At 37.1% G+C, this 21,060-nt stretch overlaps 1 protein-coding gene across 1 annotated transcript in view; it reads left to right on the top strand.

The window, feature by feature from the left end:
* The window catches only part of LOC123538377 (protein D1-like), a 44,508-nt gene extending 23,696 nt beyond the window's left edge, over window positions 1-20,812 (top strand). Inside the window, exons 2-5 of the mRNA XM_053529449.1 lie at window positions 14,952-15,361; window positions 16,514-16,603; window positions 17,394-17,439; window positions 19,292-20,812. Coding sequence (XP_053385424.1) covers window positions 15,038-15,361; window positions 16,514-16,603; window positions 17,394-17,439; window positions 19,292-19,503 — 672 coding nt within the window. The 5' untranslated portion in view covers window positions 14,952-15,037 and the 3' untranslated portion in view covers window positions 19,504-20,812. The remainder of the gene's footprint in view (window positions 1-14,951; window positions 15,362-16,513; window positions 16,604-17,393; window positions 17,440-19,291) is intronic.
* The last annotated feature ends 248 nt before the right edge of the window (window positions 20,813-21,060 follow it).

Raw genomic sequence — 21,060 nt, forward strand, 5'->3', positions numbered from 1 at the left:
TTTTTGGCTGGCATTTGCCTAAAATTGATGTAAAGATGTACATAGGCGTAGGGGCAGGTAATTTCAGATATCTATTAAAGTCGACCCGGTTTGGTTCTGATAGTTTTCTGCCTGATATATGTAGTGATGTGTTGCAATTGAAATAAAAGTTTTCAACATAGCTTTATATCAACTAGGAAGTCTAAATTAAATTAAAAAAAAAACACCATAAAATATAAAAAATTACTTTTTAGAAGTTTTTTGTTTAAATATATCGCTTAGATGCACGGTGACCTCAACACTTTTCTTTCCATTTCGAAGCATTTTTATGTGTCATTAAAGCAGTAAAAATATTAAAATCTTAACAGCAGATTCTTTTTTCAATTTGAGTAGGTTTTTTTCCAATGAAAATAAGTGGGTGGAGTGATTATGGCAACATGTAAAAATAAAAGAGATTTGTTAGTGACATTTATGCTTATATAATACTGATGTCACCTTGTATTCTTTGTAACCTATAAGACCTGAAATCCCTATAACATTAAGTAGGATATTATATGTTTTATGTTTTTATTTTTCAATTTTACTTCATTTCAGAAATGCTTACAGTGGGTTAAGAAAATGCCCTATAAAATAAAAACGAGTGCAGTGACCTGAGCTTTTTTCTGTCTTTATTTGTTTTAGAATCTTATGTTCTTCAAGCTTAAAAAGTATGAAAACAAAAATCTTAACTGTAGAAAAAAAAATTGGTCCTACATCTTTAACATAATTTCGTCTACATTTTGTAAGAAGGTCAGCAAAGAATATTGAAACGTACGTACAGGGCTACTGAAATGTACGTACAGGGCTACTGACACGTACGTACAGGGCTACTGAAACGTACGTACAGGGCTACTGAAACGTACGTACAGGGCTACTGACACGTACGTACAGGGCTACTGAAACGTACGTACAGGGCTACTGAAACGTACGTACAGGGCTACTGAAACGTACGTACAGGGCTACTGACACGTACGTACAGGGCTACTGACACGTACGTACAGGGCTACTGAAACGTACGTACAGGGCTACTGACACGTACGTACAGGGCTACTGACACGTACGTACAGGGCTACTGAAATGTACGTACAGGGCTACTGAAACGTACGTACAGAGATAATGAAACATACCTACAGGGCGTCGAAACGTACGTACAGTGCTGAATAAACACACTTGTAAATTAGTAGTTTCGTTTACCTTTTATCAATTGTTTTCTTATTGTTAATATGCTGCCTTTTGTCAAATATGTCCGTGCCCTATTTTTATTTTTTCGCTTGCAAAGAAAGGGGAAGATTATTCTGAATAGAAAGAAAAGCCTGGAAGAATTAGTTTAAACTGAATCGATCTTACATCCTGAAATATTTCGTGCCTTAATTACTTATCCTCATTTTCAGATTGATTTTGAGAAATATCTGCAAAAGGAAGAACCATGTATGATGAATCCACAACAGACCTGGCACAAGTATATAAGCATGACACAACCACAGCCGTCCTGACACAAGCATAGTTAAACAAAATAGACTTAAAATGACATGTTTAAAACTATATCCCTATGTACAAGTTATATGGGGATATTTTGGGGTCACGCATGTCCGCTGGTCTGTACGTCCATCATGTCAGATTTTCACAAAACATGCATCAATAAGTATTGTCAACTTCATCAAGACGATGCACAGAGCGCACAACCAAGGACACTAAGCCCAAAGTCAAGGTTACTCTTAGAGGTCAAAGGACAGATAGCTAAACTTCTTGTCCGCTTTATATTATCTTAACGGATTTGAAGATATTTAGCTCGACTGTTATTGTATTACCCTGGCGTTGACGTCACTATCGCCGTAGCATTCAAGTTCATTTTTATGGCAAGCTTCCCAGGGTCAAATACTACCTCTGTTTATTTTGTTAAGGGGCAAATATCTGTTTGTTTAGGATCAGGCATTCTAAAGGTCAAGGTCACTTGGGTCAAATATTGTAACAGTGACGGTGAAAGTTTTATAACAAGCTTCACAATTTCACTATATAGTCTTAATTACAACCGTACAATCATCGTACCTCACGTATATATTAATCTTAGAAAGGGACCAAATTCCTTTAATTAAGGGTCATGTAGCTGAAAGATCAAGGTCATTGGGGTCAGAGTTTGTAACCGTGTTGGTAAATTTTTATGGCACACTTCGCAGTTTGGTTCATAACTCATAATGTTTCATCACTGGTGTCCCTCATACCCCACACTTCTTCTACCCTATCCCTACACTTATCCAAAAATACATCCCTTACAAAAACTCTTATCTAAAATTTATTGTAAATTCCCTTATCTTCCCTACCCCGCTTCGCCTACCCCTCCCCGTCTTCACCTACCTTCCCCCTCCCCATTACACCTCTCACTTCCAACAAAAAAAATACTTATTTGTATCTCGAGTGGATTCTTAGTATCCCTCATAACCCCTTCCCAAACCAAACACTGCTACCCCTAGCCACTTCTAGTAAATAATTTTCTTACATTTCTCACACTAACTTATATCTCGTATTGTTTCTTAAATTCCTTTATTCTCCCGCACTTACATCCTCTACTTGAGATATACTTTAGATACATTTATATGTTTGTTTCAGTGTAAGATCGAAATATCGAATTCTAGATCCAGCCCGTAAACATGTAAACTGTTGGCCCGTAAAAAAATCTATTTTACATCTAAATCAAACATATATATTTAAATTAAAAGATATAGTTCTACGAGATTCATTTATTTTACATTTTAATACAGTTATTTTCTAATGTTTTGTTCGTTAATATACTTTCATATTGTATGTAATTCATATTCTTTCGCGTTAAATTGATGTTGCGTGCAAGTGGAAATTGTATTTGGATTTCTCACTTTCTGAAACCGTGGGTTTATCAAAGTATAACGTATCGTTATATTTCAGTAATACGCTGCAAGCTTGACATAAAATTCCATACTCGAGCAACTACAAAATATACAGATAAGATCTTAGCTCTTATATTCAATCACACCGTCCTTTGTCTAGGTCTTTTTAATGTAGCTTTTTAAAGTCATTTTGGCCTCATTTCTTGTACACTGAATTTTACACTGTTCGGCATAAATCCTCACCGACACATAACAGCACTAACATTAACCACTGGGACTGAAATGACTTTTAAAGCAACTTTGTCTTTTTATAGAAAACAATGTCTTAACATTAAGACTGGTAAATCGTTAGGGATGCGCTGGTCAAATGTTTAATAGAAATGTTGGCAAACTTTTAGCTTTTTAATCAGCGCTTTTAGCGGATTGTTGGAATATAACGTTAGATTATAACATGATAAACTTATTGTTTCAAACGGAGAGAAATCCAAATATGATTTTACTAGTACGGAACTACACTTGAACGCGAAAGGATCTGAATTGTTAGAACAAGAAATGTGCTTCGAAAAGACAAAGATATATAGTAATGCTAACAAAAACACCAAACCATTGAAATGTAAAAGAAACATATATCTCGTAGACCTATGTAACTTTATTTCCAACATAAGCATTGTGACGTCATGAAATATAGTGTGACGTTACGCATGGCACATCTCAGCGCGATTGAATAAGAAAAAAAGAAAAGGATAAGATAAGATAAACTTCTTTTAACTCGACAAGACATAAAACAATAAGACATAACCTTTGAATGAGCTTTTTAACCGACAAATGTGTACAATTTGGTTAAAATTGGTAGAAAAGTAAGAATTAGAAAGAACGTGTAATACTGAATTATTTTTTACTCGGGAACGCTTGATTTAAGTTTACTCTGTGAAAGATATTTCGATTTTATACTGAAACAAATGTCCCCTTTCTATAATCTATATCTTTTTACAGCAGTAGTAGGTAACAAGCATCAATATTTTAAGAAAAAAATCGCTAAAACATAAGGAGACACCACATATGGCAAACGTCTGAAAGAATTCATTATTATTTTGAAATGACATTATCAGTATAACCGTTGTGAGATATGTTTTGTCTGATAATCCCAAGAAGAGTGCATTTTTTTCAAAATTTCTTATCAGTATAACTGTTAGATTGTATTTTGGTTTACAATCACAAGTGGTTGGGGGTTATAGGAATGGTCTCCGTCCGTCCTTTCGTCCATCATTCTGACCGTGACACTTTCGTGTCCGCTCCATATCTCCTAAACCCCTTTGAAGTTTTCATCAAACTTGGGTCAAATGATCACCTCATCAAGACAATGTGCAAAACCCATGAGTCAGCCTTGTCGGCTCAAGGTCAAGTTCACAACTCAGGGTTAAAGGTTTGTGCCTTCAGTTTTGTGTCCGCTCTATAACTCCTAAACCCTTTGAAGGAATTTTATAAAACTTGGGTCAAATGATCACCTCATCAAGACAATGTGCAGAACCTATGAGTCAGCCATGCCGGCTCAGGGTCAAGGTCACAACTTAGGGTGAAAGGTTTGAGCCTTCCATTTCGTGTCCACTCTATATCTCCTAAACCCCTTAAAGGATTTTCATCAAACTTAGGTCAACTGATCACCTCATCTCATCAAGGCGATGTGCAGAACTTATGAGGCAGCCATGCCGGCTTAAGGTCAAGGTCACAACTGAAGATCAAAGATTTGAGCCTTCCATTTTTTGTCTGCTCTGTATCTCCTAATTACCTTGAAGGACTATTAACTTGGGTCAGATGATCACTTCATCAAGGCGATGTCATGAGTCAGCCATGGTCAATGTCACAACTTGGGGTCAAAGGTTTGAGCCTTTCAGTTTGTGTCCACTCTGTATTTTCTTAACCCCTTTCTCATCAAACTTGGGTCAAAAATATCACTTAATCAAGAACTCACGAGTCAGCCATGTAAACTCAAGGTCAAGGTCACAACTCAAGGTCAAAGATTTGAGCTCTGTATCTTCTTAACTCCTTGAAGGATTTTCATGAAACTTTAGTCAAATAATCATCTCATCAAGATGTGTGCAGAATTCACGAGTCAGCCATGTCAATTTAAGGTCAAGGTTGCAGCTAAAGGTCAAAAGTTTACCCTTCACTATCCATGGCAGTGGCGGGGGGTTTAGCTGTCTTTCAGACTGCCTTGTATACCTTGTATTGCAGTAATGCATATTTTTCCTGCTTTCCTGCATGTTGTTTCTTAATGAACAGTCTTAACTTTAAATATATCCGTAAGCTTACTTCTCTCAAGAAGTTTTACAGTTTGAGGTGAGAGCATAGTTCAACTCAATGAATTTTTATACGCCCGAAGGGACTTGTAATGTTATACCCCCGGTGCCCATCCTTCCGTCCGTCCATTAGCAATTTCGTGTCCGCTCTGTAACTCTTGAACCCCTTGAAGGATTTCAAAGAAACTTGACACAAATGTTTACCACACCAAGACGACGTACAGAGCGCATGTTTTGGTTGTCTCCCTTTAAGGTCAAAGTGAAACTTATGGGTTAAAGGTCATATCAGTTTGTTTCGTGTCCGCTCTGTAACTCTTGAACTGTTTGAAGGATTTCAAAGAAACTTAGCACAAATGTTCGCCACTCTGAGGCGATGTGCAGAGTGCATGTTTCGGATTACTTCAAGATCAAGGTCACACTTAGGGCTCAAAGGTCATATTTGACTTTGCGTTGTGTATATTGCTCTGCATTGCAGTGCTCTTGTTTTTATTTGGCAGATCCCTTTATTGTTCAGTTACAATATTTTGTTTTGAATTACTTCCCTTTTGTATTACTATAAATAGCTTATTATGAAAATCTTTTATTACTGGCCGTAGAGAAAACCCGAGACCACTTTTCTATGGTACAACATGGATGGTACCTCCAATTTGTAGGTGTATTTTGACATATCTGTACCTGGTAAGGATTTTTTGTGGACTTAGATATTTTTGGAATTTCTTCCCTTTGTTGTTCCTGTTCTCTGGGCTTCAACAGTCAAGTTCTTTAAATTTTCTTCCATCATCTGATGTAACCCTTCGGGCATATATGCACCGCTTGGCGGAGCTCTTGTTGTACATGTAACTGTATTAAATTTAAAAAAAAATATTTGTCAGAACTTTAACACTGTTATTATAATTTACAATGTGATTTGTGACTGTGCTATTTATTGCTGCTAGAAAAATGAATAAAACGTCATGCAGTTGTGTTGATTATTTTTTACAAAATGCAAAGTGTTTACCCCTGCCCATGTAAACTTTGTCATCCAATCTTACTTCACCTTGACGCCATTTGCAAAATGTATTTCTTGCAAAATGTATTAAGGTTACTCTTCCTTTGTCATCCAGTTACTTTCACTTACCTCCTTGGTGTAATTTGCAAAATAAAGAGATTACCATAGCCATTTTCTATTGAGTCAATACTTACTTCCCATTCCTTCGTTGACGCCATTTGTAAAATACAGGAAAAGTCACTATAACTAAAGCTATTCCCCGTTCCTTGACAAAATGAAAGGGTAATTAGACTGTCTTATATTTAGTCATCCAAAGATACACTTCACTCCTTGATGCCATTTACAAAGTTAAAGGCAAGGCTACTCTAACCGACTGCGATTTTAACATCCAATGTTATCTCTTTTTCCCTCCTAGATGCCAGTGCAGGTTACTTTAACTGACTTCGTTTTCTCCAAAGTTACAACCCCCTTGACGCCATTTGAAAAATAGTGGTTACCCTAGCGGATTCTTTTATCTTTTCCTTACCCTGCATTCATACACGCCATTTGCATTTACCTACCTTTCCCCCTACACAACCGTGACGCCTTAAATAAAATAAAGGGCAGGTTACGCTAAGCACCTTTTTTTATTCCATGCAAAGTTACTTCCCCCTGCCCATCTAGTCGCTATTTTCAAAAAAAATCAATAGAAGGTTACCCTCACAATAAGGTTACTCATCGTCCTTTTGTTTCATTCCAAAGTTACTTCCCCTACATTTCTTATCGCCATTTGCAATATTAAGGGGAGGTTACACTTATCGTCCTCTTTTTTTCATCCAAAGTTACTTCCCCTACATTCCTTGACGCCATTTGCAATATTAAGGGGAGGTTACTGTTATCGTCTTTTTTTATCCAGAGTTACTTCCCCTACCTTCCTTGACGCCATTTGCAATATTAAGGGGAGGTTACTGTTATCGTCCTCTTTTTTTTTTCCATCCAGAGTTACTTCCCCTACCTTGACACCATTTGCAATATTAAGGGGAGGTTACTCTTATCGTCCTCTTTTTTTCCATCCAGAGTTACTTCCCCTACATTCCTTGACGCCATTTGCAATATTAAGGGGAGGTTACTGTTATCGTCTTTTTTTCATCCAGAGTTACTTCCCCTACATTCCTTGACGCCATTTGCAATATTAAGTGCAGGTTACTCTTATCGTCCTCTTTTTTTTCCATCCAGAGTTACTTCCCCTACATTCCTTGATGCCATTTGCAATATTAAGGGGAGGTTACTCTTATCGTCCTCTTTTTTTCATCCAAAGTTACTTCCCCTACATTCCTTGACACCATTTGCAATATTAAGGGGAGGTTACTCTTATCGTCCTCTTTTTTTTTTCATCCAAAGTTACTTCCCCTACATTCCTTGACGCCATTTGCAATATTAAGGGGAGATTATTCTTATCGTCCTCTTTTTTTTCCATCCAAAGTTTCTTCCCCTACATTCCTTGAAGCCATTTGCAATATTTAGGGGAGGTTACTCTTATCGTCCTCTTTTTTTTCCATCCAAAGTTTCTTCCCCTACATTCCTTGATGCCATTTGCAATATTAAGGGGAGGTTACTCTTATCGTACTCTTTTTTTTTTCCATCCAAAGTTTCTTCCCCTACATTCCTTGACGCCATTTGCAATATTTAGGGGAGGTTACTCTTATCGTCCTCTTTTTTTTTTCCATCCAAAGTTTCTTCCCCTACATTCCTTAACGCCATTTGCAATATTAAGGGGAGGTTATTCTTATCGTCCTCTTTTTTTTCCATCCAAAGTTTCTTCCCCTACATTCCTTGACGCCATTTGCAATATTTAGGGGAGGTTACTCTTATCGTCCTCTTTTTTTTTCCATCCAAAGTTTCTTCCCCTATATTCCTTGACGCCATTTGCAATATTAAGGGGAGGTTGTTCTTATCGTCCTCTTTTTTTTCCATCCAAAGTTTCTTCCCCTACATTCCTTGACGCCATTTGCAATATTTAGGGGAGGTTACTCTTATCGTCCTCTTTTTTTTCCATCCAAAGTTTCTTCCCCTATATTCCTTGACGCCATTTGCAATGTTAAGGGGAGGTTACTCTTATCGTCCTCTTTTTTTTCATCCAGAGTTACTTCCCCTATATTCCTTGACGCCATTTGCAATATTAAGGGGAGGTTACTCTTTTCGTCCTCTTTTTCCGTCCAGAGTTTCTTCCCCTACATTCCTGGACGGCATTTGCAATATTAAGGGTAGGTTACTCATCGTCCTCTTTTTCCATCCAGAGTTATTTCCCATACATTCCTTGACGCCATTTGCAATATTGAAGGGAGGTAACTCTTATCATCCTCTTCTTTCCATCTAAAGTTACTTCCCCTACATTCCTTGACGCCATTTGCAATATTAAGGGGAGGTTACTCTTATCGTCCTATTTTTTCCATCCAAAGTTACTTCCCCTACATTCCTTGACGCCATTTGCAATATTAAGGGGAGGTTACTCTTATCGTCCTATTTTTTCCATCCAAAGTTACTGCCCCTACATTCCTTGACGCCATTTGCAATATTAAGGGGAAGTTACCCGTTACGATTTTTTTCCATCAAAAGTTATTTCCCTTTCAATCTTGACGCCATTTGCAATATTAAGAGGAGGTTACTCTTTTTGTGCTATTTTTTTCTAATGAAATTTACTCCCTCTACATTGCTTGGCGCCTTTTGCAAAATTAGGCGAGATTATATCAAAAGTTACTTTCCCTTCCGCCCTTGACGCCATTTGCAATATTGACGCCATTTGCAATATCAAGGGATCGATCACTTCAGAAGTTACTTCCACTTTCCGACTTGACGCCATTTGCGTTGATCTAAGCGTCCACTTTTTTACATTCCTTAGCGCCATTCGCAAAATTAAGGGAATGTTAACATTACTGCTAATTAGACACGATTTACTGCTGATAGCAACATACTAAATATATATGCACTTGATAAAACACAATTTTCTTGCTGGCATTGGCATATGAACTAACGGCAATTGCTACAGCTGCTGCAATGAATGGCAGCAACTGATACATTTCCGTCTATATGTAAAAAGCTTATTCCCATAAGTGTTAATATATACTTCTGTACAATAATTTGACAAAAGAAGTTTCTTTTGAAAGGCAGCCATTTAGACTGGTTAGACGCCTGTTCATATTTACTGCCCGAATCTTAGCTCACCAGGCCATTGGAACGCACTCCAGTCCGATATGAACCTTCGGCATTCCGTACCAGAGGCGAAGGCTACGCAAAAAGTTAACAACTGATATAAGAAACAGAATTTGTCTGTTGGCGACAGTTATAGAAAAGTAATAAAAAGGTTATTTACCAAGTTAAAGCAACTAAAGAAACTAACAGCAGTTGCAGCTGTAAACTGTTGTACGTAACTGCTGGTAGTAGCAGCAGTTAACTGCTGTAACTGCTGGCAGTAGTAACAGTTTTTAACGCCAATTTCCCACCGACAGAGGCACTACTACGCTGATAAATAGCGAGTAATGTGCGAATTCAATTTAAAAATATTTTGTTGAATCTGTTAAAACAAGTCGTGAAGTAAAAATTCATGCCGTTCTGTCAGTGTGATTATTTTGTCATCTAAGAGGAAAATTTCGTAAGACTGGACATGTTGTACTTATATGAAACACGAGCGACCTTATTTTTCATGAGCTTTTAAATAATATTTTTGCAGCACATTACACGGACCTACCTAAAAACACAACACTAAAGTGCGGCAAAAACATTGGTGGACCTGTTACGTATAATTTCTAATGCGTGCGTGCGTGCACTCGCACGCGCGCTTGTATATATATATGTGCGAGTGTCTTATTAAGCATTCAATTATGCGAATAGGCATTTCTTTATTATGATTTTTTTATCAGATATGGGTTACAGACTTAAAGTAAGTAACTGCCAACATATCCACATGATTCAGAGGTGTAGGACGAAATGACTCCTGCCGACTATGTCTATTATCAAATAGTTATACGAATAGGCATTTCTTCATCAAATATGGTTTACAAACATAATGCAACGTTCTTTTCAAATTTGGATGAAAATCTAATCTTAAAATAGGAGTTACCTAAAGCTATGCAATTGTTGCATTTTTAAACAGGTAATTCAAATTATTCATTTTGAATATGGCACGAAGGGCCTAACTAATACCATTATTGTTACAGAAAATAATATAATTTTTTTTTATCTGTTTTTCAAATTTTCTTCAGTTTACTGATTAAGATATACGTGAGATCCAACCATGTTAATTCTAGGTCAAGCTTTGGTCTAAAGTAATAAAAAATGCTGACTAGTATTTGTGTTTTTGGTATTAGAATTCAGCTTGTTGCCGCGTTAATTGTTTCGCCATATGAGCCGCGCCATGAGAAAACCAACATAGTGGGTTTGCGACCAGCATGGATCCAGACCAGCCTGCGCATCCGCGCAGTCTGGTCAGGATCCATGCTGTTCGCTTACAGTTTCTCCAATTCCAATAGGCATTAAAAGCGAACAGCATGGATCCTGACCAGACTGCGCGGATGCGCATGCTGGTCGCAAACCCACTATGTTGGTTTTCTTATGGCACGGCTCATATATCATTTTGGGTTCCATTTTGAGCCATCAAAGAGCCCAGTTGCACCATAATTGTTCATTGAAACGAAGTGTTTATTCAGTTAAGTTACACGTTGGATCAATACTTTTTTTAGTTTTTAACGAAAGGCAAGGTAGTGACGAAAGTTAATTCTTTAATTTGTGGTTCATGTTTTCTATCAGACAAAAAAACATTGGTGTTTGCAGGGTCTATCTGCGACAAACATTGGCGTTTGCAGGGTCTATCTCTGACAAACATTGGCGTTTGCAAGGTCTATCTGTGACAACCATTGGCGTTTGCAGAGTCTATCTGTGACAACCATTGGCGTTTGCAGGGTCTATCTGTGACAAACATTGGCGTTTGTAGGGTCTATCTGTGACAACCATTGGCGTTTGCGGGGTCTATCTGTGACAAACATTGGCGTTTGCGGGGTCTATCTATGACAACCATTGGCGTTTGCGGGGTCTATCTGTGACAAACATTGGCGTTTGTAGGGTCTATCTGTGGCAACCATTGGCGTTTGCGGGGTCTATCTGTGACAACCATTGGCGTTTGCGGGGTCTATCTGTGACAACCATTGGCGTTTGCGGGGTCTATCTGTGACAAACATTGGCGTTTGCGGGGTCTATCTGTGACAACCATTGGCGTTTGCGGGGTCTATCTGCGACAACCATTGGCGTTTGCGGGGTCTGTCTGCGACAAACATTGGCGTTTGCTGGGTCTGTCTGCGACAAACATTGGCGTTTGCGGGGTCTATCTGCGACAAACATTGGCGTTTGCTGGGTCTATCTGCGACAAACATTGGCGTTTGCGGGGTCTATCTGCGACAAACATTGGCGTTTGCGGGGTCTATCTGCGACAAACATTGGCGTTTGCGGGGTCTATCTGCGACAAACATAGGCGTTTGCGGGGTCTATCTGCGACAACCATTGGCGTTTGCGGGGTCTATCTGCGACAACCATTGTTGTTTGTAGGGTCTATCTGCGACAAACATTGGCGTTTGCGGGGTCTATCTGTGACAAACATTGGCGTTTGCAGGGTCTATCTGCGACAACCATTGGCGTTTGCAGGGTCTATCTGTGAAAAACATTGGCGTTTGCAGGGTCTATCTGCGACAACCATTGGCGTTTGTAGGGTCTATCTGTGACAAACATTGGCATCTATCTGTGAAAGATATTTGCGTTTGCAGGGTCTATCTGTGAAAAACATTGACGTTTGCAGGGTCTATCTGCGACAAACATTGGCGTTTGTAGGGTCTATCTGTGACAAAGATTGGCGTTTGCAGGGTCTATCTGCGACAAACATTGGCGTTTGCAGGGTCTATCTGTGACAAAGATTGGCGTTTGCAGGGTCTATCTGTGAAAAATATTGGCGTTTGCAGGGTCTATCTGTGAAAAACATTGGCGTTTGCAGGGTCTATCTGTGAAAAACATTGGCGTTGGCAGGGGCTATCTGCGACAAACATTGGCGTTTGCAGGGTCTATCTATGACAACCATTGGCGTTTGCGGGGTCTATCTGTGACAAACATTGGCGTTTGAAGGGTCTATCTGTGACAAAGATTGGCGTTTGCAGGGTCTATCTGTGAAAAATATTGACGTTTGCAGGGTCTATCTGTGAAAAACTTTGGCGTTTGCAGGGTCTATCTGTGAAAAACATTGGCGTTTGCAGGGTCTATCTGCGACAAACATCGGCGTTTGCAGGGTCTATCTGCGACAAACATTGGCGTTTGAAGGGTCTATCTGCGACAACCATTGGCGTTTGCAGGGTCTATCTGTGAAAAACATTGGCGTTTGCAGGGTCTATCTGCGACAACCATTGGCGTTTGCAGGGTCTATTTGCGACAAACATTGGCGTTTGCAGGGTCTATCTGTGAAAAACATTGGCGTTTGCAGGGTCTGTCTGTGAAAAACATTGGCGTTTGCAGGGTCTATCTGTGAGAAACATTGGCGTTTGCAGGGTCTATCTGTGAAAAACATTGGCGTTTGCAGGGTCTATCTGTGAAAAACATTGGCGTTTGCAGGGTCTATCTGCGACAAACATTGGCGTTTGCAGGGTCTATCTGTGAAAAACATTGGCGTTTGCAGGGTCTATCTGCGACAAACATTGGCGTTTGCAGGGTCTATCTGTGACAAACATTGGCGTTTGCAGAGTCTATCTGCGACAAACATTGGCGTTTGCAGGGTCTATCTGTGGTAACTCCGACCACTTAGCAACATGCATCACATCTCAGCATACATGTATACCAGGAAATCAGCGGGCAAAGACATGACTACACATTCCATGTGATACTTAATCATGTGAAAATACAACAAAATTATAGATGTTTTCGTCTCGAGATTATTCACTTTGTCATTGTAATAAGAACAATGCATAATTATAAGTGCATATTTTTCTACACTCAGTTCCAAAAGAAAGTGTGCACATAGTTTTCTGTTATTTTTTCTCGGTTATTTTCATGAAAACTTATAATGTTTGGTACCGAAATTTAAATCAGTTCTAAACAAATTGGTGTGCATTTTAGATTTTGAGTTATACCTGAGAGTTAGTGTATGAAAAAATGAAACAAAAACGTCGGGGAATTTTTTGAAATATTTAAACTTAAAAAGTGCACACTTTCTTTTGAAACTGAGTATAAATAAAAGAGGAAGAGTCGTTATTCATTCCCTGGCTTGCTTTTGAATAAAAATGATCAAACCGGCATAAAGAGAAGTTAACCATGTCATATATTTATAAAGAGAAGTATCTTAAAATAAGATAAAGTGGTGCGCCCAGTTTTAGGTTATGTGACAGTCGTTGTTTAATCTAAATACATGTTTATCTGATCAAAATGTTCACAGTGAAAACTAGCTATCATATTTTTCACTGGTAATATGTAGTATTAAATAAGTAAAATTCTATTTACAAAAATGTTTGTTCTACTTAATATAAGATTAAAATATCCTTTACTCACGAATACAGTGTGTTACACTACGTCCGTGAAAATATTGCATCCGGTGTTCATGTTTCGATCTATGTTTTATCAACAACATCTAGTGGGGTAAATTTATCCACAGCAAATTTGTATAAAACGATATTGCGTAAGAATATCTATCAATATTAATATCTAAATTATGTAGATTTTAGCTTTAATATGAGGAGGTGTAACAATCGCAACATACGGCGAACTGAACGTTTTTTTCATTTATAATAAGCTAACTAAAGACATAGACCTTTTGTTGTTGTTGTTGCTGCTGCTGCTGATTTTGCAGGAGGTGGGGATGGCGAGGTTTAATATATACTGCGTATTTAATACAGGTAAGGGGCAACTTTCATGAAAGTAAGGAAGTTTAATCTTAAGTCTTAATTTGTAATTCGGTTTTCGCCAGGTTTTATTTTCAATTCATAAATGTGTAGGCTACATGAAAATGATAAAATATCATAATGTTGGAAGGAGCCTAGAGCTTAGACAGTTGCCTTGATAAACTGCTGAAAACGATATAAAATATATTTACTCTTTTTCCTGCTCGGCTCGATTGACTGCCTTTTTCGACCAGTGTAGATCATGAATCAGTCTGCACATCCGTGCAGTCTGACCAAAACCTGCACTGTTCTCCATTCAGTCAGTATCTTTTCTGGTAAGTACCCAATTTAACAGTTAATGGTATTGTCCACACTGAAAGGTGGACACGTACAATATAGAAATTTATCAGGGTAAGGGTTAAACTCTTTCAGTAAACTAAATATGAAAGTGGTTTAGCCGCATTGGTTATTGTCATGTTAATGAAATTCAAGTCGGTAAACTTGCTATGGAGATTTATTTGGTATTGGTTATTATATCAATGCATGATGCAAGCCAGTAAGCTGCATAATGATGTAATTTGTTCAGTCGTGTTTGTTATTATGTGATGTGTAACTATATGATTGTGTAATCATGCATATTTTCATACATACGCCGGATATTTAAGAGCTTTTAAAGTGTGACGTATTGAATATGATATATATATAATGTACAGCAAAACAGTTTTTAAAACACGAATTTTCTTTTATATTTACAACCGACAGGACGTTTATATTGATTAGAATAAAAAGACTGTTCATATTTTAGATGTACAGCATGGGTGAAATACACAGTATGTTTGTACTGAATGCTGATCAAGTCACGGATTAACAAAATTACGTTTTAATTTTTTTATTGATACGTGTATTTCAGTGTGATTGACACGTGTACAGTAGCTTGCTGATTGGGTAGATGTATAAAATACTCTTCAAATAGAAGTTTAAAAAGGATTATTTAAGATGTCAACAACATCCAGGTTGTACACAATTATAGCAATAGGACTGTCCGCGGTTTTGTCAGTAGCAGTAGTACTGACGGCAATAACGGTAACTCGAAACAACGTTTTATCACGTTCAACGAGATCAGAAGACGGAAAATCAGAAGGAAAAAGATGTCCCCTAACAGCGAATAAGTTGCAAGAGGCACTCTCGAAAATATGTGACAGTAGGAAAGACGTGTTGATGGACGTGAGTTATGGAGTAGAAAAATTGAAATGCGGCGATTCAACAACTGTAGAAAAGACTGGAACGACACCTACTATAAAGCTGAAACACGCCGATGAGGTTTGGTATATTTCTTGTTACATACCTGGCTATAAAATTTAACAATTTCAAGTAACAAGTTGACGCTGCTAAGATGGTACTGGTACTAGATATCTGTATGAACGTCCGCTCGTTCTGACGTCAACGTCAGTAATAATAAAAACGGCCAATAAACGGTTGTGCTGTTGCCTTCAGGCAAAAATTGTGTGCCAAGTTTCTTAACAGCCGCGGGATTCTATGGCCAGAAAGCACGTCCGAATTATTTTAAATATTTATTAACTTCATTAATTAACGTATTCTCTTTTTGTTTTCCCTTCAATTTTTTGGAAGATATAGAATTAACGGTATTATTTCCGTTCGCACGTCCGTATTTAGCGAGAATCGTGCGTGTCTGGTGAATTTTCTACGATGCTTTAACACGTTAAATGTTTTTCCGTTTTATGTATTTATCAAGATTTTCTTCATCGTTATTAAATAAACATTTTTAAATATACACACACACGATAATGCGTACGTGACAGGTACATTCATATCAACCATTTAGCCATCTGGTGTCCGGATCGATATCGGCATTTTGCATGACATCTGTTAAAACCTGTATTATCGTCTGAGTAGCTGTCACAATACAATAACATGAATACATTAATAGATAAAGTTTGCTGTTCCGTCAAATTGAATATCTCTCTTATAATACGTCCGTTTTGGATAAACGCAATGTTCACTGAACATTACTCATTGAGTGCATCAGCAACCAGAGATGAAAACCTTGCATTTTCCCTACATACTGTGGCACACTCATGAGACTTAGGACAGATACTACTAAATTACAGCCATGAATTACTTGATCAATGACGACTAAGTTTGTTGTGTACGAGGGCGTAGACTGTTAGAGGTACTTATCAAATCACCATAAAATGTTTAACGTAGGAAAGTAGGGATATTTAAATGTTTACATTGATAATGTCGAACTAATTTATGTTAGATATCCTGAATCTTTTGTAAGAATTTTAACAAATTGGGACAAAATTCTATTCCCTAACAGCGAAAATTGTCACCGGCAAAAACTACAAAATGGACACAGGCAAAAATCGTGAAAAAAAAAATACGCCGAAAATCATGAACTTAAAATGAAGTTTGTTTGTTATACATCCTCTGTATCATTTCTCATTACAGAAAGCGCAGTATACGGTCGTGATGGTTGACCCAGATGCACCTGGTCATTCTCTGGAAAATCTAAAGTTTTATCTTCATTGGGTGGTCACCGTAAGGAACATTTTATCGTTAACTAAATCTTTATTGACATGCGAGATAAGACGTTATTCTACCCATCTCTATGGTCTGTATTCTGATAGGACTTCTGTTTTGATTAAGAGCAACGAAAAAGACAGAAGCGTTCGAATCCCATGGAGTCTTCTTTTGTCTTGCTTTCTTTGCGACAAGTTGTAAATGCATTTGCAAGCCGAGAACCAGCTGTTGCAATATATAAACCCAAAGAGACTTTCTAAATGAAAGTGGTTTCCTTTTTGCGTAATTGGTCGATGGTATACCAGAATATGTGCTATACAAGTCTTTCAGTGTCAGTTGTGTTGAAGAACATTAGCAAAATTAAACTGGCCCCTGACTATCTTTTTTGCTATTACATGTATGTTAGGATTATTCATTATACTGTTTTAGTCATGCAAGAGGACGCGAGAGATGTTGCGCATTATATAATCTTTATTATTTTGACAGGCCGTTTTAATAACAAAATATTACAGTTTTAGTTTAATCAGAAATTATGAAAATATCTGAAAACTTTTTAAGTAGTATTCATGACTTTTCTGTAACATATATTGATATATAATTTTCAGGGGCAAGTGGCCATAATTTATTTTGCTGTTATTGATCTTCGTACTTGTCCAAATCAATCAAAAATTGACAGTTTCGTTTGCCAGGGTGTGTGAATAAGAAAGCGGTTTTGGCTCTTTTTATGGATACATGTAGATTTCATTTAACATCTTTTTTGATATTTTACCTGGTGTATTAAATTGTTAAATTGTCACCTCTATTACAGGGTACTGGACTTAAGAATGGCATAAATTCACCCGTCACGCTAATGAGTAAGTCTGTTTTCTCTTTTGACGCTCGAAGTCTGCCTTTTTCCTTTTAGAACTTTATGTTGAGGCGTACTGTTGTTGTATTTTTTTTGTATGAACAGTTGGGCATTGTAGATGTAGCTTTAACAAAAGAAAATATGTTTACATATGATGATATTGGCCCTGGCATTCTTTCTGGAAGCACCTTATATTACATTATACAAATAGCTGTTACTTACAAGTATGCCTGAAGATCATTTTTCATTTTTAGCTCGGCTATACGAAGTATGTGGAGAGCTATCCTACTCACCCCGGCGTCGGCATCGGCGTCTTTCCGCGACGCCACCTCGGTTAGTGTTTTCTTGCACTTTCTCTTTTTTCTCCTTATCTCATGGATTTGCTTTAAACTTGAATAAGTTATTCCTCATCATCACCTACTTCATATGGCACAAGGGCCATAACACTCACACCAATATTTCATGAATTACTCCCCCCCACCTTCCCAATTTTCACTTAGAATTTTAGGTTAAAGTTTTGATGCACTTTCACTCTATCTCAGTTATTCCTGAATGGATTTTATTCAAACTGAAAATTGTTGTTCCACATCATCTCCTACATAGTATGACACAAGGCCCATAACTCTTGATACCAATATTTAATGAATTATCCCCCGTTTACTTAGAATTTCAGGTTAAAGTTTTGATATACTTTCACTATATCTCAGTTATTACTAAATGGATTTGATACAAACTTAAAGTCAAGATGCATAACTCTTGCACCAATTTTTCATGAATTATGCCCCCTTTTAATTAGAATTTAAGGTTAATTTTGATGCATTTTCACTATATCTCAGTTATTACGAAATGCAAACTTCAAACTTGAAGTAGTTGTTCCACGCCATCACCCACATCATATGACACAAGGTGCAGAACTCTTGCACCAATAGTTCATGAATTATGCCCATTTTTTGCTTAAAATTATACTTATATAGTGTTTTGATACACTTTATCTGTACCTCTCTTATTGCTTAATATTTTTAACACAGACTCGAGGTATTGTGCAATATTCAACCACCATTGGAGTCATTAAACACTCCAGTGACAGCTCCAGTTTCAGATGTGTCTATCCAGCATCGAAATAGTCGAGCGCGCTGACTCCTGTGACAGCTCTTGCTTTAAAACTTCTACCTTCACTATCAACACGTTGAAAGCAAGGATCTGTTGCCTAGTGGAAAGGTCGTCTTCAGAGATCCTTTGCGTAGCGTTAATAGGAGATGATTTTAACCAGATTGATTGAAAAGGTGTTGTTTTACATTAATACGGTAATTGGCTATAGAACGGATTATAATGATGGTTAATACTTTATAAAATTAATATTCCTAAGGCGTAAAAAATGTTTGGTTCCGGTATCCCGACCTACCCTAAATTTTTGGCCCGACCCTAAATGTTTTATGGTCTTTGAGAATCTTTTTTTCAACTTTCAAATTTTTAATAAAAAGTTGCAAAGCTGCACTTTTTGCTTTAAACATGGTCATTGATGTTAGAAATCAACTTACTGATGCTCTAAACCCCTTTATTTGTATTCATTTTTTACACAAAAATAATTTCTGAAAAGTCCCACTTAATAAAAAAAAAGGCCCCCCCTCAAAAAAAAAGTATCTACCTACCTACCCTAATTTTTTTAGCATGATACCGGAAACAAACATTTTTTACACCTAAACGGAGCGAGACACAGATTTAAAACATCTGTGAAAGATAATCTCCAGTAAAGCGCAATTCTTCACAACGTGCAAATGGTTGTTTTCGGTGAAACTGGAAATAACAGTGACTTAAAATTGACACAAAAGCGGCCCTACTTAAAAATATTTTGCTTTCAGGTTATGCCGGTCCGACACCACCGAAAGGATCAGGTGTACACCATTACAAGTTGATCGTGTTTCAGTCCTCCTTGGAACAGAATGGCAAACCTCATCTAATCCAAGACAACAAGAAACGGAACCAATTTTCGTTAACAGAGTTTGTCAAAGAAAATAAGTTTTGCACCATAGTTGGACTATTTGAGTTTACCGTCGCTGCTGACAAAAAGTAGTAACTGGGGGAAAACATTCCGCTTTGATTAAACGCAAAATAACTTAGTTCGAAAGTTTTTTGCAGTTTTCATGTGCAACATACATGTTCATACAAAATTTGTAACATTTTCTAAACAACTAATCTGACATTTAAAGCCTACAACAGGAAGGAGGCACTTTTTTGCCGGTAAAACAAAATTATTTTGTTAAGTCTAATATGTTAAACAAGCAAAGTTTCTGAGAAACTGCTAGGACGAATGTTTCCAAACTGAACAATCATTTACATTCATGGGCACGTTATTTTCGTACTTACTGCTAAAACAATCGGGGATATTAATTCGTGAATTTCAGCTGTTGAAGGTAGAATTAATGAGTATTAAATTTCTTTATTTTGATTATAATATATTTCGATGATTGATGCAAAAGTGAAATTAAAGTTTAGTTCCCAAACGTATTAATGAAATCATAGTACGATTGGCATAATGAGATAACTTAACAGGACAAGTTTCATAACGATGGCTTGCATACATGTTTATCCAAAATAATATCCCTTTAATTTTCTTAATGTTACGAAAGTTGTTTTTTGTGTGTAAGCATGTTCTGAGAAACTATGGAACCGAATTCCTTTCGAATTCCATTCAAGTCTTCCTAGTAACATTACAGAAAATGTTTCTTAACTCTAGCTTACATTCTGCACAATTATGCTTCTTTTAACTAAGATATGTTGTTGAAAGCTTTTCATTTAAACAGGTTCATAGGGAATAGTGGGCCTCTACTCAAGCCTTCGGAATAACAAAAATGTCCGCTTAGAGCTTGCTTCGTATTTTGCTAAATTAATATACTTGATTGCTCTTTTTTACAAAGAAAATCTTGGTAAAGCTTAAATGGCATTTAACTGTCAACATTAACATCTATGCTAAATACTGTATTTCAAAATAATAGGTGAGGTACTGCGGCCGTTACGGTAGTGACATCTCCCGTATGCGATTTCGGCATTGTCCGGTTGTTCTTGGAGACATTATTTTCTGATGCGGTCGGAATACGTGATTGGACGGAACTTATCGACTGTTATTACGCGTCCACTGTTTGCTTAAAGTATGGATATCACATCTGATATCGCGATACAGTAACATAATGTAGAATGTCCAAATATGTGCGCAGTATTAATTTTGATACCCTTTCTGTACAGTGACTGTTTCACTTGTATTAGAGGTATAGAATAGCCCCAAACAAGAATCTGTCATCCATTTTGCATTTGCTTAAAGATATAACAAAGCACTACGATCAAATACACATTTGTCAAGCAGACATGAGTAAATAAACAATGTGTTGATCTTTTTGTGAAGCTTAAATCTTGCTGAATTTATTTATTAATTATGAAAATGGTTTATGTAACTACATTTGTTGATATGTTAATTTTTAGATTAAATCAATAGCTCATCTATTTGTTATCAAATAACATTTGTCAAGCAGACATGAGTAAATAAAACAATGTGTTGATCATGTTTTGTGTGAAGCTTAAAATCTTGCTGAATTTATTATTATTATTATGATAATGGTTTATGTATACTGTACAT

This window comes from Mercenaria mercenaria, chromosome 18, assembly GCF_021730395.1.
Source record: "Mercenaria mercenaria strain notata chromosome 18, MADL_Memer_1, whole genome shotgun sequence".
In the NCBI taxonomy this organism is placed as follows: domain Eukaryota; kingdom Metazoa; phylum Mollusca; class Bivalvia; order Venerida; family Veneridae; genus Mercenaria; species Mercenaria mercenaria.